Here is a 16918-nt window from a genome sequence, read left to right as displayed (position 1 = left end):
TAAACTTTATCTCTTTTAAATTCCACATATAAGTGATACCATGCAGTATTTGTTTTCCTCTGGCTTATTTCACTTAGCACAATGCCCTCCAGGTTCATCCATGTTGTCACAAACAAGAGGATTTCCCTCTGTTTTAAGGCTGATTAATATTCTATTATATATATATTGTATTTTTGTTATCCATTCATCCATCAATAGACACTTAGGTTGTTTCCGTACCTTAGCTATAGTGAATAAAGCTAGAAAAAGCGTTAATTGAAAAAGCATGCTAATGGAAACCAAAAGAAGCATAGAAGTAGCTAAACTTATACCAGACTAAATAGACTTTAAGCCAAACAATATAACAAAAGACAAAGAAAGTTATTACATAATAAAGCAGTCAATTCATCAAGAGGATATAACAAACGTAAATATTTATGCATCCAACACAGGAGCACAAAAATAAAGCCAATATTCAGAGCTCTAAAAAGGGAAATAATAATTCAATAATACCAGGAGACTTCAATATCCCATTTTCAACAATGGATAGATCACCCAGACAGAAAATCAGTAAAAAAAAAAAAAAAAAAAAAAAATTGGAATTAAACTACACATTATACCAGATGGAGCTAACAGACATATATGGAATGTTTCATCCAAGAGCAACAGAATACACATTCTTCTCAAAGGCACACTGAGGGACTTCCCTGGTGGCACAGTGATTAAGAATCTGCCTGCCAATGCAGGGGGCACGGGTTCAAGCCCTGGTCCAGGAAGATCCCACATGCCGTGGAGCAACTAAGTCCATGTGCCACAACTACTGAGCCTGCACTCTAGAGCCCATGAGCCACAACTACTGGAGCCTGCATGCTAGAGCCCGTGCTCCGCAACAAGAGAAGCCACTGCAATGAGAAGCCCGTGCACCACAATGAAGAGTAGCCCCCGCTCACCGCAACTAGAGAAAGCCCATGCGCAGCAATGAAGACCCAACGCAGCCAAAGAATAATTTTTTTAAAAAGGCACATTGAACATTCTCCATGATAGAACATATGATATGACACAAAACAACTCTTAACAAATTTAAGACTGAAAGCACACCAACTACCCCTTCTGACCACAATAGTATGAAACTAGAACACAAGAAGAGGAAAGCTGGAATATCTACAAATATGTGGAAACTAAACAACACACTCCTGAACAACCAATGGGTCAAAGAAGAAAACAAAGGAGAAATTTTTCTTAAATCTTGAAAGAAATGAAAATTTAAAAAAAACAACATACAAAAAGCTATAGGATACTACAAATGCAGTTCTGAGAGGCAAGTTTATAGTGATAAATGCATATATTAAGAAATTAGATCTCAAATAACAAACTAACTTTACACCTCAATGAACTAGAAAAAGAACAAATTAAGCTCAAGTTAGCAGAAGGAAGGAAATAAAAGATCAGAGTAGAAATAAATAAGAAAGAAAAAGAATAGAAGAGCAACAAAACTAAGAGCTAATTTTTTGAAAAGATAAAATTGACAAACCTTTATCTACACTTTATATCTTTTGATTGGAGAATTTAGCCCATTTACAATTATAAATATTGATAGGTATGGATTTACCATTTCCTGTCTGTTAATTGTTTTCTGGTTGTTTTGCAATTCCTTTGTTCCATTTTTCCTTCTCTTGCTCTCTTCCTTTATTATTTGATGATTTTCTGTACTGGTATGCTTCCTTTCCCTTTTACCTTTTGCATATCTACTATAGCCTTCTGCTTTGTGGTTGCCATGAGCCTTGCATAAAACATATTTAGAACAGTCTATCTGAAGTTGATAATAACTTCAAATGCATACAAAAGCTCCCTCTCCCCACATTTTATGGTTTTGACTTCACCATTTGCATCTTTTTATGCTGTGTATCCAATAACAAATGACTGCAGTTATAGTTTTTTAAATACTTTTTGTCTTTCAACATTCATACCAGAGATATAAATGGTCTACCTGCCACCATTACAATATTAGAATTATTTTGAATTTAACTATAAATTTACCTTTACCAGTGAGTTTTATACTTGCATGTTTCCCTGTTACTAACTAGTGTCCTTTTGTTTCAAATGAAGAACTTCCTTTAACACTTCTTGTGAGGTCAGTCTAGTGGTGATGAACTCCTTTAGCTTGTCTGGAAATTTTTTCTCTCTTCCTTAATTCTTAAGGACAACTGCTGAATATTCTTGGTTAGCAGCTTTTTTGTTTTGTTTTCCCTCAGTACTTTGAGTATATGATCCCTCTCCCTTCCGGTCTGCAAGGTTTTTGCAGAAATAGCTACTGATAGTCTTATGGGGGGTTCCCTTGCACACAACCAGTTGCTTTTCTTTTGCTGCTCTTAAGATTCTAACTTTTGACAATTGTCAAAAGCTTTTGTCTCTAACTTCTGACTAATTATAATGTGTTTGAGTGTGGGTCTCTTAGGATTCAACTTCTTTCGAACTCTCTGAGCATCCTGGATCTGGATATCTGTTTCTTTCCCCAGGTTAGGGAAGTTTTCAGCCATTATTTCTTTCAATATGCTTTCTGCCCTGTTCCTCTCTCTTCTCCTTCTGGAACCCCTATCATGCATATATTGGTCTTCTTGATGTTGTCCCACAAATCCCATAATCTATCTCTTTTTTTCCTACTCTGTTTGAATGAATTCCACTGCCCTGTCAAGTTTGCTGACTCTTTCTTCCACTTGATCTAGTCTGCTGTTGAGCCTCTCGATTTTTCAGTTCATTTTTTGAATTCTTTGGCTCTGTGATTTCTCTTGTGTACTTTTTAATATTTACTATCTCCTTGTTGAAACTCTTATTTTGTTCATGCATTGCTTCCTAACCTTGGTGAGCATCTTTATAACTTTTGTCTTAAACTCTCAATCAGGTAAACCACTTATCTCCATGTCATTAAGATCTGTTTCTGGATATTTACCTTATTCCTTTGTTTGGAATATATTCCACTGTTTCTTCATTTTTCTTGACTCTCTGTTGGTTTCCGTGCATTAGATAAAACAGTCATATCTTCCAGTCTTGACAGAGTGGTCTCATTTAGGAGACGAATACTGTCATATAAGAGATGGACCTCGTCAATCAGCCCAGACCAAGGCCTTAGTTTTCTCTCAAAGTTTTGTGACCGTCCAAGCCTCCTCCTTTGCTCTTAGTGGCTCCCAGTAGTTGAGGGTGTGCCAAGACCCATCAGTGTCCAAAAGGGAAGGATCACAATCAGAACCTAGATGTACGCTGCTTAGAAGCTGGACCCTCAGGGAGCAGCTGGATGAGTATGTAGTTAAACTTCTTCCAGGGAGAAAGTGGGAGAAGGTTGTTTTTGCCTAATCCTTCTTTGCTGGACCTTGGTACATGGCCATGGGGAAGGATTCTCCTGTACTCATTAACAACTATTTGTTTGATAAAGCACTGTAAGACTCTTGAATACAAACCCCATTGGCCATTAGAGCCAGATGACCTGGGGGCTCATCCCTCAGATGGCAGCTGCAAAAGCTTGGGCACCAGATGTGTGTACAAGCTTTTTCTTGGGAGACGCTGTCAACTGGGTTTTATTATTGGAGCAGGCTAATGGGGAGAAGGTGGGAGAGATGCCTGCTGGCTTCCCCTGTCTCTGGGGAAGATTTCAGGTAGCCCTTAGATGCCCGCTAAATTAGAAGCCCAGCATGCAGGCAGCGGCTTTTAAAGTACACAGTTAAACCTATTTCAGGGAAAGACTGGAAGACGGGTTATTTCCTTTGCTCTCTGTGCTGAACCTTAGGGTGTAGAGTCAGTTAAAAAATGCTTCTTTGCTATAGTCTTCTGGAACTCATGAGTGGAAGCCTCTTTGGCTATCACCGCCAGGTCTGGGTCCCATGCTTTAGGCAGAAGCCACAAAAGCTGGGGTGCAAATATATGTACAAACTTTTCCAGGCAGATTCCAGTGACTTGGAGTGGGCTGAGGCAGAAGCCAGGCAGCCGGCCCCTAGTGTCTGCTATATTAGATGCTTGGCCCTCAGACAGCAGCTTTTAATGTATACAGATAAACCTCTTTCAAGGAAAGACTAGGAGATGGGTAATTTTGCCTGCTTCCTCTGAGCTGATCCCTGTGGGGACAGTCATAGCAAGTGACTGCATTCCCAATAGGAACTGCTCCTCTGGTTGGCATAGTCTTATAGGTCTCATGGACACAAGCACCTCTGGCTTTCAGAGCTAGGTGTTTTGGGAGCCTATCCCTCAGGAAGGAGTCAAAGTTGGGGTGCTAGATGTAGGCTCCAAATGCTTCACTCCTCAGATAGAACCTGAGTATTGGGGGCCTCTCCCAATTGTGTGGTGCTATGTCAGGGGTGGGGTTTTGTTCTCCCTCATCTGGGTCCTACTGTTACAGTGTTTGTTAGTTTTTTTCTTTTTTTCTTTTTTTAAGGTTTCCTATTTTTTAAGAAGTTGAGAGGATTCTGTTTCTCATATTCCTTATAGTTTTCAATTGGTTGTAGACAAGAGAAGCAAGCAGCAGAAACATCTTTAACTCCAAAAACCAGAAGTCCTCTAGATTACACATATCCCTCACATGTGTGAGGAGGTATGTTTATTTTTTGTAAAAATAAAATGTTTTAAAAGAGTAAAACCATCTCAAGTTCCTGGCACTAGTACCTCATGACATAGTCCTCTCTAATGGGTGGTGATTTTAAAATGAAGTCAGTTCCCACCTCTCCTGTGCACTGCCAAACCAGCATATGAAGTTGACTGGGTTGAGGCAGCATAATTTCTGCTTTAGCACCAAGTACAGCCCTCAGGAGGTTAAAGGCTTATTTAACCCTTTTGTTATTTAACCCTATTGTCTACCAGACAATAAACCATCATAATTCTAAACTATATTTTAATCTACTTTTAATTCACATTAACTTTTAATTTAGTTTCTTTTCCTCAGTCATAAATGCATACCACTTGAGAATCAAAGAGCCCAACAAGGTTTTTATTAAAACTAACAATCTTCTGCCCACCCTCTCCTGCCAATTCCATTATTTCCTCTCTTCCCAGAGGCAATGTCTTCCACTTCTTTTTAGCTCTTTTGGTATTTACCTCCATATCACCAAATTTATAGTGCTACTTACTTCATATTTTTTGTTTTACACGTTATCTGACTTACTCCAGCTTCAAAAGGAGATGATATGTGTAAAAAGGAGATAATGAAAAAGATATGAAGTAGCAGCTATAAGCACATATAAATTATATGCATATATACACTTCTGTCCCCTCACCTCCAACACAGATCAAAATTTTGATTATAATCAATGTTCAGCACCATTATGATTAAGTAAATTACATTCATATTTGGGCCATGGATAACTTTCGCAAACATGGAAATAAGTTTTACTTTCATATATATTCTGAAGTTAATCACTTCTTACTTTTTGTTTGCTTTGTTTGTATGTACTTAACACTTTTTTTTTTTTTTTTTTTGCGGTACGCGGGCCTCTCACTGCTGCGGCCCCTCCCGCTGCAGAGCACAGGCTCCGGACGCGCAGGCCCAGCGGCCACGGCTCACGGGCCCAGCCACTCCGCGGCATGTGGTATCCTCCCGGACCGGGGCACGAACCCGCGCCCCCTGCACCAGCAGGCGGACTCCCAACCACTGCACCACCAGGGAAGCCCTGTACTTAACACTTTAATTCAACCCCAAATCCTTTGCCAATTCTCTAAATCTCTTTTTTCTACATTAAAGAGAACAGCTATTGTATCAATTTCATTGGTGACAACAGATCTTGTATCTACTTTGAGCCATCTACCCTCAAGCCTTGTGACTTTGTTCAGTCTGGACTTGTCCTCCATGTATTATGCTCAGATATATAGTATCTTATGATCTTGCTGCACTATCACCCTACGATTTCCTTCATTATTCTCTTATGCTGGATTCTTATATTCCTTAAACTCCATACTTTCCTTTACCTTGATTTACTCCCTTGTTTTAATGGAGCACATTCTAGTAGCCTTGAAAAACTTTTGGGGAGATTAATTTTGTAAGATTTTAAATACCTGAAATTATCTTTCTTCACAATTAAATGATAATTTTGGAAAAGGATTCAATGATTAGAAACCATTTACCCCCCAAATTCTGAAAACACTGGTCCACTGCTTTTCTTTTAATCACAATTCTACTGAGATATAATTAACATACCATATAATTCATCTATTAAAAGTGTACAATAGTTTTTTAGTATATTCAGAGTTATAAAACCACCACCACCATGAAAAACAGAACATTTTCATCACCCTAAGAAAAAACTCCATATACATTAGCAGTCCTCCTTCTTCCCACCCTCCTCCAGCCCTAGGCAACCACTGATCTACTTTCTGTCTCCCTGGATTTGCCTACTCTGGATGTTTTATATAAATGAAAATCATATACGATCTTTTGTGAGTGGCTTTTTCTACTTAGCATGTTTTCAAGGTCCCTCCATGTTGTAGCAGATATTAGTACTTCATTTAATTGCCAAATGCTACTCCACTGCATGGATGCACAACATTTATCTGCTCATCTGCTGATGGACATCTGGGTTGTTTCCACCTTTTGGCTATCATGAATAATAGTGTTGTGAGCATTAATGTACAACTTTTTGTGTAGACATATGTTTCCATTTCTCTTGAGTGTATATATACTCCTAATATTAGAATGGCTGGGTCATGTGATAAATCTACATTATACATTTTGAGACACTGCAAGATTGTTTTCCAAAGTAGTTGCATTATTTTATACTTCCACCAGCAGTGTATGAAGGTTCCAGTTTCTCCATAATCTCACCAACACTTGTTACTACCTGTCTTTTTGATTACAGCCATCTAGTGGTTGGGAAGTGGTATCTTTTCGTTTTGATTTGCATTTCCCATGGCACATCTATTTTTTCACATGCTTATTGGCCACCTGTAAATCTTATTCAGAGAAATGTCTAATTTATATAGATCCCTTGCCTATTTTTTCATTGACTTAATTTTTCTTTTTATTGATTCTTAAGGTTTATGTCTAGGTTTTAGAGTTTCATATTTTTAGTTCTTACATTTATGTCACTGATCCATTTTGAGTTAATTTTTGTTTATGATGTGAAGAGGGGGTGGGGGAGGGTACCAAACTTTATTCTTTTGCATGTGGTTATCCAATTGTCCCAGTGTCATTTGTTGAAAATACTTTTCTTTCCCCATTGAATTGTCTTGGCGCTCATGTCAAATATCATCTGACCACAAACATGAGGGATCATTTTTGGATTTCCAATTTTAGTCCACTAATCTATGTCTATCTTTATGCTAGTTCCAAACTCTCTTGATTAATGTAGCACTGCAGTAAGTTTTAAAATCAAGAAGTGTGACTACTTCAACTTTGTTCTTTGCTCCACTAACTTCTAGCTTCCATTCCTGTTGTTGAAGTTTGATTACATTGTCTTGATTCTGTGTGTGCAACTTGCTTTTCCCTTTCAAACCTCTTAGGATCTTCTACTTTTCCCCACTATTCTGAAATTTCATGATGATATGCCTTGATAGAAGTCTACTTTCATCCTAATTGTGCTGGGTAACTCTTTACTGGCCCTCTTAACCTGGGTATTTGCTTCACTTCCTTCCAGGAAATCTTCTTAAATGATCAAGTGATATTTTTTTTTGCTTCTATTTTCTGATCTCTATTTCTGGAAAAACTTTTATCAATTTATCCTTCATTTATCTTGTTTATTTATTATTTATCTTTATTAGACAATGGACCTTCTGGACTGATCCTATAGTATTTTTACTTTTTTCCTCCTTATTTTCAACCTGTTCATTTTTATTCTACTTTCTCTAAGATTTCCTCGACTTTATGTTGTATATTTTCTATTTTTTAATGATTTCTGCTCAAATATACTTTTTTCCCTTTTTTTAAATAACATCCTATTTTTGTTTTACATATGCATTATTTTTTTTTCATTTTTTTTAAAGGTTTTTGTTTGCTTGCCTGTTTTGGTCTCTTTTATAGGCTAGACATTTCCACCCATGACTATATACTCGGGCTTGAAACTAAAGGACCAAAACCTCATTAAGAGCTCTGTGAATTAGGTTAGGCTTTTCTACCAAACCATTTTATCAGGAGAACTGCTAATACCAATAAATTTAGATTTTGCTGATGTTTTTCTCCATCTCTTGGGTTTGCCAGATTTCCCTAAGAGTCTTCCAAATTCTTAGGTGAAGTGCAATAGCCAGGCTGCACTGTTTTGGAAGCTGAGTAGGCGGGAAAAACAGCTAGAGCTTGACGTGGTGTGCACGAAAGGGGAGAACAGGTGGTTACAATAAGTATTTAAATTACCACTTAGCTCCCCATAATGTGTACCATTCAACAGTGTCTGGTATCTTCTCAGTTCAGAATCTCTCTGCTCCCCTATTCCAAAGAATAAACTTTTAGTATTCTGAGGCTCAGGAATGTTACCATGGAGAAAATGGGGAGGAAATCTCTGTTTCTAAACAGTTTTCAACCAGTTCTCATCACCATTAATTCTCATCCTCATTTTTAGAGGTACCTGGTATACTAAAAATGAGGCCCTTCAGAGGATCTGCAGTATAAACTGGACTGTATCTTGACTTTCCCTGTCAGTGGCTAAGAACTCAGTTACTTGTGGACAGACAGCTCAATGTCCTTCTGTTTTCTAGCTTCTAAAATTCTGTTGCTATTGTCTTCTTTTCCTTTTTCTCGTTATTGATTATACCTATTTTTTAAAAATATCCAAACACTTACCATTGCTTCATTAAGGTTTCAGAAGGTAAATGCATGTCTTTAATCTACCACTTGAATCAGACGCCTTTTAATTTTTTTCAAAAGAATGACAGGCCTCTTTTTGTTTTTGTTGTTTTGCCCGTGCCGCGCAGCTTGTGGGATCTTAGGTCCCCCAACCAGGGACTGAACCCGTGCCTTGAAGCAGTGAAAGCACAGAGTCCTAACCACTGGACCACCAGGGAATTCTCCAAGGCCTCTTGAAACTGAACGTCAGATTTGGAGATACACTTCAAAAGTACCTACCAATTTCAGGCAACATAAGTTTAATTAAATTTTTCATTTCCATTAGCAACTGTTAAAGATGCTTGCATTCTAAAGAGTAAACCAAGCCTCAACCACAGATAACTATAAAAGAATATGGGAAAGGGAAATAAATTTTGACAAGTAGAACATGGAAAATCTCATTGGAAGAAATTATCTGAACATTATTTTGAAGAATTCCACAGACATATAAAAAGAAGTATAGAATTCACAAGCAATACAACAGCATAAACAAACACAAGGAGCAACATGTGCTTCACTGGATCCTCTTCTTGTTTTTTCAACAAAGTTCTAACTCAAGGTCCTGAACTCAGCAAGCCCTGAAGAACCATATCCACTCCTTCAACTTTAATTAGCACTTAACATGAAAATAACTCCAAAACCTGCTCTTCCATCCATTTTCCAGAGCAAAATATTTACTTTGCCGGTGGACTGTTCCATGTCACCGCGTCAAAAACTCCCATTCGTCCTACCTGAGCTGCCTTCCTTAAGCATCTCTTGTTCCCAAACCATTTCTGCCTCCTTCATCTTCAACATATCACATCCACTGAGTAAATCCACCAGCAAGTAATCCTTGAATCAAGTTTGATTCTTCCTACTTTCTCCCTTTACACCGCTGTTTCCCAGTTCCCACTGATTAAGTAGCTTTTCAATGAGAAGCTAAAATTAATGTTCAGCAATTTCAAGCTTTACACAGTCACTTTGTCACTAGCTGGAGTTGTACTAATATTAAGAAGGCAAAATGAATAACCTGAGACCAAAACTAATCTCCACTATGGCTTTATCACCATTTTCTTAGAATAAACATTGCTGGGAAGGCATTCACTTTTTTTTTTTATTATAGAACTGTTTAGCTTCATGCTTCAGTTGGATAATTACAAAGTTAAATTAAGTGAGCTTAAACAGTGTTTAACTAAGCACAGAGTGAATACTCCCTAAATTTAAAACTTCACTTGCTTAGTTTATTCAAACCAACTTTATGCAAGCCATCTTCCTAAAGCTTACTCATGAACAGCCCATAAAACCAGAGAAACAGTTGAGAATATACACACAGGTTTGTTTGTTTGTTTGTTTGTTTTTAAGTGCTGACTGATCTGAACTACAGGGAAGCCACAGACCACATGGGCAACTAATGCTCCCATGGCAATTATTATTCTCAGTTATAGACCAGAACAGCCCACAGTAGTCAGGATATGGCAAAAGGAGCATCAGAATAGAGTCATTTGAAAGACTCTTGTTTTGCATCATAATACCCTACTGATACATAACCAACCAACCAACCAAATTATCTGGAAGCAATGTATTTTACAGTGGTTTTCATAAAGTATTCTTGCACTAGATTTCAAAGTATTGAAGAGTTGTAGATATGTTTACCTCTCTGTAAACATGTACTAGATAGCTTGCTATGCATAAAAACCTTTTTCTTTTTAAGGTCCCTTGGTTATAGAATGTCACCTAGTCAATCATCTAATAGTCACTTATCTTCCCCTCTCCTGGAGAAAATGGTAATGAATTAATAATGAATTTATAAGTTCAGTATAATTATTATCCATAAAGATAATACTGATTTCCTAAACTAAATTACCTTTTGGACTGCTCCACTACCTAACCTTTGATTAAGAAAAAAAATTCATGGGAAGGGGAATACCACAACTTCTGTCCCTAAAAGGAGGGGAAAGGATGAAAAAGGAAAAGAGTGTGAATCAATAAAACTGGACTTCCTGGTCAGAGGACTAACAACTGTGAAAAACTAATTTTAAAATACAAATATCATCTCATTTTAATGGTTTTAAGGATAACCAAAATTGCTACACACTACTAAAATGCTAACTCAGTTGGAGCTTTTACAATAAAGGTACAATATTCCTTTTATTTTTAAGGCCTAATTCATAAAATCTACTGCCTGTCAACAACGTACCAAGCACTGTAGAGACACGCAAAGAAGAGACTCTGGCCTAATAGTACTAAAAATCTCATGGAAAGACAAAAGGTAAACTATAATATGATATACTAAAAAAATGTAACAAAGGCATGTATGAAGGCAATGAGGCCACAGACGGAATACCTAGGCCTGCCTGGTGGAGTCAGGGAAGACTGTGTAACGGAGCTGATGATCTCTCAAAGGAGTAAAAGGGGAGACGTGATTAAAAAAGAACGATTTACTGCTGACATCACAGCCTGATCACGAGACAGGGTAAAGATTCAGAACCCAAACAGTAAGATACAGGAGATGGCAAACTGGTCTAGAAAAAATTTAAAAAGAAGGTACCATAAACACTCTATATAAGTCTATGGAGCAAAACATTCCAAAGTCTGCATAGACTGACTTAACGGATATTTTAGAACAAATCAAACACTATATATGCTGGATGGGAAAGAACAAAAAAAGAGTAGGAGCAAAACAGACAATTACCTCCTTTTGTAGTATCATTCTGGGCCTGGATGCCATGATGCAATGAATTATGAATGGCAGAAAGAAGATCTGCTGCTTGAACCATCAATTTTTGAGCTTCTGCAACAGCACTGGTCTAGCAAATAAATCACCAAAAACATTCTTACATATTCTTTCACTGAAAGATATACATTAAATAGGAAAATCCTATAAACAATAATGAAATTAAATGCTTGCTGTAATGACATTGGTTTTCACAAACTATTCACTTAATATAGGATGCCCAGATCCTGTTAGGATAGAAATAATTTTTTTACCCATATCTATACATTGTAGGAGCCATTAAAGAACAATAGGAAACATTTCTGGTTTATTCTACTAATCTCATGTTTAAAAAAAAAAAGAGAGATGCAATCAACTACAAAATGGGAAATTGCAACATTCCTACTAAATCATTCATCAAGGTGAAATTTCAAAAAAAGAGCAGAATTACAGAAGTTAGTAAAGGTTGGATCTCTACTTACCACTTATTAACTATTCACAAATTAGTCTGTAATTTACTTAGAGTTAATGCAATATACACACAAAAATATTCACCATTTATTCCACACAAATCTAAGTTAATTATTTAACTGAATGAAAGAGGCCTGCCTAAAATTCTCATTTTTAATTTCTCCAATTCACAATAACTACCCAGAAGCAATTTCAGCTTCTATTATTTTACCAACTAATACGTAATATGTTATTTTTATATCAACAACAGACATGGACATGTTATGGAGCAGAATGTAAAATTCATGTGACTTTTGGAGAAAATCAGGGATACTCTGATGTAAACACAACAAATGCTGAGTACTGTATATGTGTGCATATACATTTCAATGGAAAAGTCTCAGAACTACCAAAATAAAACATTCCATCGAAAACAAAAACACTAAAATTTAGATTATAGTAAATACCCTTACCTCTTTCTTAGTAAAAGCTATAAGCACTGTCAGTAACACTCGAGTAAATTTCACTCTGCTGAATACTGCTAAACACTGTTGGTGCTAAAAAACAAGAAAGGACTAAAAGTTAAAAGATGCAAAGTCTGTCAAAGAAATTTCATTTTAAAATATAGTATTTTAAGTCCTAAATCTCAGTGTTAATAACTTACTATTGAATATATTACAAACACCTTCACTTATAGTCTTTTAAATGTCTGAAAAATGAGCTGCAGAAAACATAATAAAACAAAGCCTATTTTATTGAAATAGAAATACATAATAAAGCTTATGTGTCAAGAGCACTGATTTTTCCCTAAGTCAGGAGTTACACTATTATTTCAAAACTGATTTAATTAGCATTTTTAAAAGGACTGATAAAAAGGTGCTTTAAGCAGAGTCAGAAAATTTAGGATCTTAACAAAGGTTTGACAACTTTTGATACTGTGTAAGTTCTTGAATTCTGCCAACTTTTGGTGGATCATCTGTTAAAAAAAAAAATCATGTTTTTCTTCCTACCTCACAGGAATATTGAAGAGCTTTGAAATCATGTATTTGAAAGAGTTATATTATAATTCTATCAAAATAAATACAAGGGAAATAAACTCCCTTGCAATGTCCAATTTGTAAAGAAATACCTTAAAAAGGGCTTCCATAAATTATAACGTAGTTCATAAAACTACAACATTAACTTCTCTGATATTATCTACCAGAAAATAAGTTCAATTACTTCTAGTTCAACTTCTGGATCTCTTTCTTCTCCCTGTCGACTTCGAGTACTCTAAAATTTTAAAAAAGGTATATTAAAACACACACAAACCTGTAAAAGCATTAGATTACAATTATACAAGGTAAAGCAATAAATTAATTTATTGAATATATGCAAGAATCTATTTGAAGAAAAATATTTGGAAGAAAAAATCTGTATCAATTATTTATTTTCCTATTAATACTATGTACAGAAAGTTCATTTTGATATAAATTATAAAGATCACACAAAAGAATAAGGTATTAAAAACAGCAAAAGCAAAACAATGAAAAGCAGAAGCACATGGTACATAGTACTTCCTGCTTTTAAAAAATCTATTAACTGAAATTCCTGATGCTCTCCAAACTAACCCTGTTAGAAAAAAAAAGTAACCTATACAAAATCACATCATAAAGTCACATGGTAAATACTGATAAGTTCTATACTAAAATGCAAAACATCTTGTTAATACATGTGTTACATATGGTTGACTATTCTGACAAAATTCCAAGGCAGTACCCACAGGAAGATCTGGTAGATTGGGGTTCTAGCCCTGGAGCTGTCACTTACTAATGGCATGCCCTTAATAAGACTCAAGACAGGTTACTTAACTCTTTTCAGCTGTATTTTCTTCATGTAAAAGTACATTTTATTGCCTAATGCACTGAATAACTGTAAATATCTGGTAAGACAATAATGCAAAATTGTTTTGACAACCATGCTGTGTTATACAGGTATAAAAAAATAGAAGAAATGTAACTTTTTTTCATTTTTAATTTCTATGAGAACAAAATCATCAGGATCATCTGGTCAAAGGATGTCATTCATAGAAGGCTTTTAATCAGATTTGAGGAGCTTCCATTTACTGAGCTCTTCTGCTATGTTCTAGATACTGCCCTAACTATTAATGATACAAAGGTGAAGAAGGTAGTCCTTACCTTTGAGGAATTTAAAATTCTAGAATCTTATGCTATTCTTAAAATAGCATACTAAAATTTTAAAACATTGGCAAAAAATTGAAAAAATTTGAAAGGGTTAAATTTTCAACACTTGAAAGTAACACTACTTCACCAGAAACCCCTCTAGCAGTGTTCTAATTCATTACCAAAAAACGGTACAGCATATATAAAGAAAGTTGGTGGTCCTACCTACACTAGCTATTTGTAATTAGCTAAAGTTAACCTGACATTTAGAAGAATATAAATATCCTACACCAAAGAAAAGAGAAAAAAATATATACCTTTACTCTTCTTTGCATGTCATCCTCCACATCTTTTAGCATGCCTAGAAAGAGAGACAATGATTTTAAAAGGAAACAAATCCAAATGTAAAATTTGTGAATTATATTTATAAATGGTTTTACCTGTAACTCGAAGATCTGTCACACTGTTGGCCATTTTAAATCCATAAGTCATTGACTGAAAATCTTCCTATACAGAAAAGCAATAATTAGGCCCTTGAACAGTAGCAAAACCTTTCATTATATTTCTCTTACAAAATCACTATTTGCTAATAAGAAAACAGTAATGGAATGTCACCCTAAATATTGCTATCATACATCCAAGCTATCTTTACAGGCATACCATTAAAACACCACATTCTAATGTTGTCTCTGTCCCCTTAATTTCAATTGCTGTCCTTAGGCTATTTAAACATACTTGCATTTAATATGTTCATTTGCAAAATAATGCTTATGATAATATCACAAATAATTCCCACTTACAAAGAATTCTCACATTCACAGGTGAACAATAAATATGTAATAATTACTATTTGCAAAATTTAAACAAGACTCTTCAAAACTTATTATATGTCATTTTACACACTGTTAGGCTAAAAGGTTAAGTCTTCTCAAACAGAATTACTCAGTGACAGCAAAACCACATTCCCGCTTCTGCCCATTGTAAAGAAAACAAATGATTCATACATGGATTCCCACTCCCAAAATCATTTAAAACACTGCTGGGATATTAGCAAATTAAGTGGTTTGCTGGATTCACTATGAAGAGTTTAATAATATCTGGCTGATTTCAGCTAAGAAGTTAGAAGTTCTACTAAAGGAGTGTTTCTGCCATATTACGATTCTTATAAAAATGTATATAAAAGCCTAATATAATGAAATAACAGATATTCACAGCAGTGGCCAGAACTATAGTGAAATTTCTGGACTCTTAACAAAAACATTCAGTAAGCATGCAATTCATGTCAGGTACTATATCTGACAAACAGAAAGAAGTACAAACAATGTCTCTAGTCTGAAAGAACTCAGGAGAATTGTATGCCTCACAGGACTGGGTCTTTCAAAAGTCTCAGGCTGTAATACAGAGCTATAAACTTACGCTCCAAATGAAGTTTATACTCTATCTCTACTTGGACATCAAACAGGATTCTCAAATTATACATGTCTAAATAGGAACTCTCATAGTGTTTACCACATTGCTAAAAGGCACCCCCATCCCATTACTCAGGCTGAAAACCTGCATTTCAAGTCATCTTGTTTTCCTGAAACCCGTATCAGATCCATCAGAAAACACTGTAGGATCTATCTTCAAATTCTAATCACCAAGTCCGACTCCTTTCACAGCTATCTCCAGTTCAAGGATCCACCATCTCTCACTTCTATAACTGTCTCCAGACAGGCCCCCCACCTTCCACAACTGTCTGCTATATAATTTATTCACCACCAAAGGCCAAAGGGATTGTTTTAAGATAAGCCATTTCATGTCACTTTCTACTCAAAACTTTTCAGGAATTTTCTTCCTCACAGTAAAATCCCAAATTCCCCCATGGCCTCTAAGGCCCTCCACCATGTGGCCCTGGTCTCCCTCTCCAACCCCATTTCCTACCTACCACTCATGTCCATGTTCACTGCACTGCAATCACACAGGCCTTCTTGTTGTCCTTCAAGCATATCAAACACATACTCTTCTCAGGACCTCTGTACCCACTGAAACCCCCTCCCCAAACTGATTTTCTTCAAAAGATTTACAAAGCTCCATCCCTTACTATATTCCAGCCTCTGTTTCAATGTCAATTTCTCATACGAGGGTATACCCTGTGCATTCTCTCTAAAATAGCACCCTCCACCACTTTATATCCCCTTTCCCTACTTTACTTTTCTTCACAGAACTTGTCACCACCTGACATTATATATGTAATTTGTTTACTTACGCACTGACTATTTGTCCCAAGGAATGCATAATCTCTGAGCTCAGGGCTTTGTTGTATTCATGCTTTATCTCTAGGGCTTAGAATAGTGCTTGGCACAGAGTACTATTCAAACCTATTTGTTGAAGGAATGATGAGCTACTTCAGGGCAGGGGCCATTTGGCCGTTAACCTTACTAAGAACATCAGGCTGGTTACAAGTTACACTGAGGAGTGGTGGAGACTGTGGCAAATGAGAGAACATACATGTCATCTAAAGGAAGTAGGCCGCTGCTTCCCCTCTTATGGTCATGAATGAATACAGCACTAGTTTGGTACAGTCTCCTAGGTTTTCAGAACAAAAACCTAATTTAATGTAAAATCATCAGACTTTTTAATGTTACCAAGTTTTTAAAAATTAAGTAGCCCAACACTGTGTAGAAAAAACAAAACAGGGGAAAAAAAAAAGCGACCTGTAAGCCCTATCTGTGGACCCTTAAGTTTGCCAAGAAGAGTCTAAGGAAAAGCATTCATCTGGGAGATTATCACAGGTCTGTGTAATAAATACAAACCTCAGTAACAAGAACTTAATCTAAGTCATTGGAGGTCTGAAGCAGAAGAGTTATG

At 36.2% G+C, this 16918-nt stretch overlaps 1 protein-coding gene across 2 annotated transcripts in view; it reads right to left on the bottom strand.

The window, feature by feature from the left end:
- Positions 1 to 16918, bottom strand: part of NAA35 (N-alpha-acetyltransferase 35, NatC auxiliary subunit) — an 87068-nt gene that overhangs the window by 39992 nt on the left and 30158 nt on the right. Inside the window, exons 7-11 of one of the 2 annotated variants that reach the window (XM_030832840.3) lie at positions 14509 to 14575; positions 14386 to 14429; positions 13128 to 13178; positions 12380 to 12463; positions 11436 to 11550 (exon numbers count right to left, since the gene is read on the bottom strand). In XM_030832840.3, the coding sequence (XP_030688700.1) occupies positions 11436 to 11550; positions 12380 to 12463; positions 13128 to 13178; positions 14386 to 14429; positions 14509 to 14575 (361 nt within the window). The remainder of the gene's footprint in view (positions 1 to 11435; positions 11551 to 12379; positions 12464 to 13127; positions 13179 to 14385; positions 14430 to 14508; positions 14576 to 16918) is intronic. The other variant, XM_060301097.2, reaches the window with a different exon arrangement.

This window comes from Globicephala melas, chromosome 6 (assembly GCF_963455315.2).
Source record: "Globicephala melas chromosome 6, mGloMel1.2, whole genome shotgun sequence".
NCBI lineage: Eukaryota > Metazoa > Chordata > Mammalia > Artiodactyla > Delphinidae > Globicephala > Globicephala melas.
Note: the sequence above shows the minus strand (reverse complement) of the source record. Positions and strands in the feature narration are given on the sequence as shown.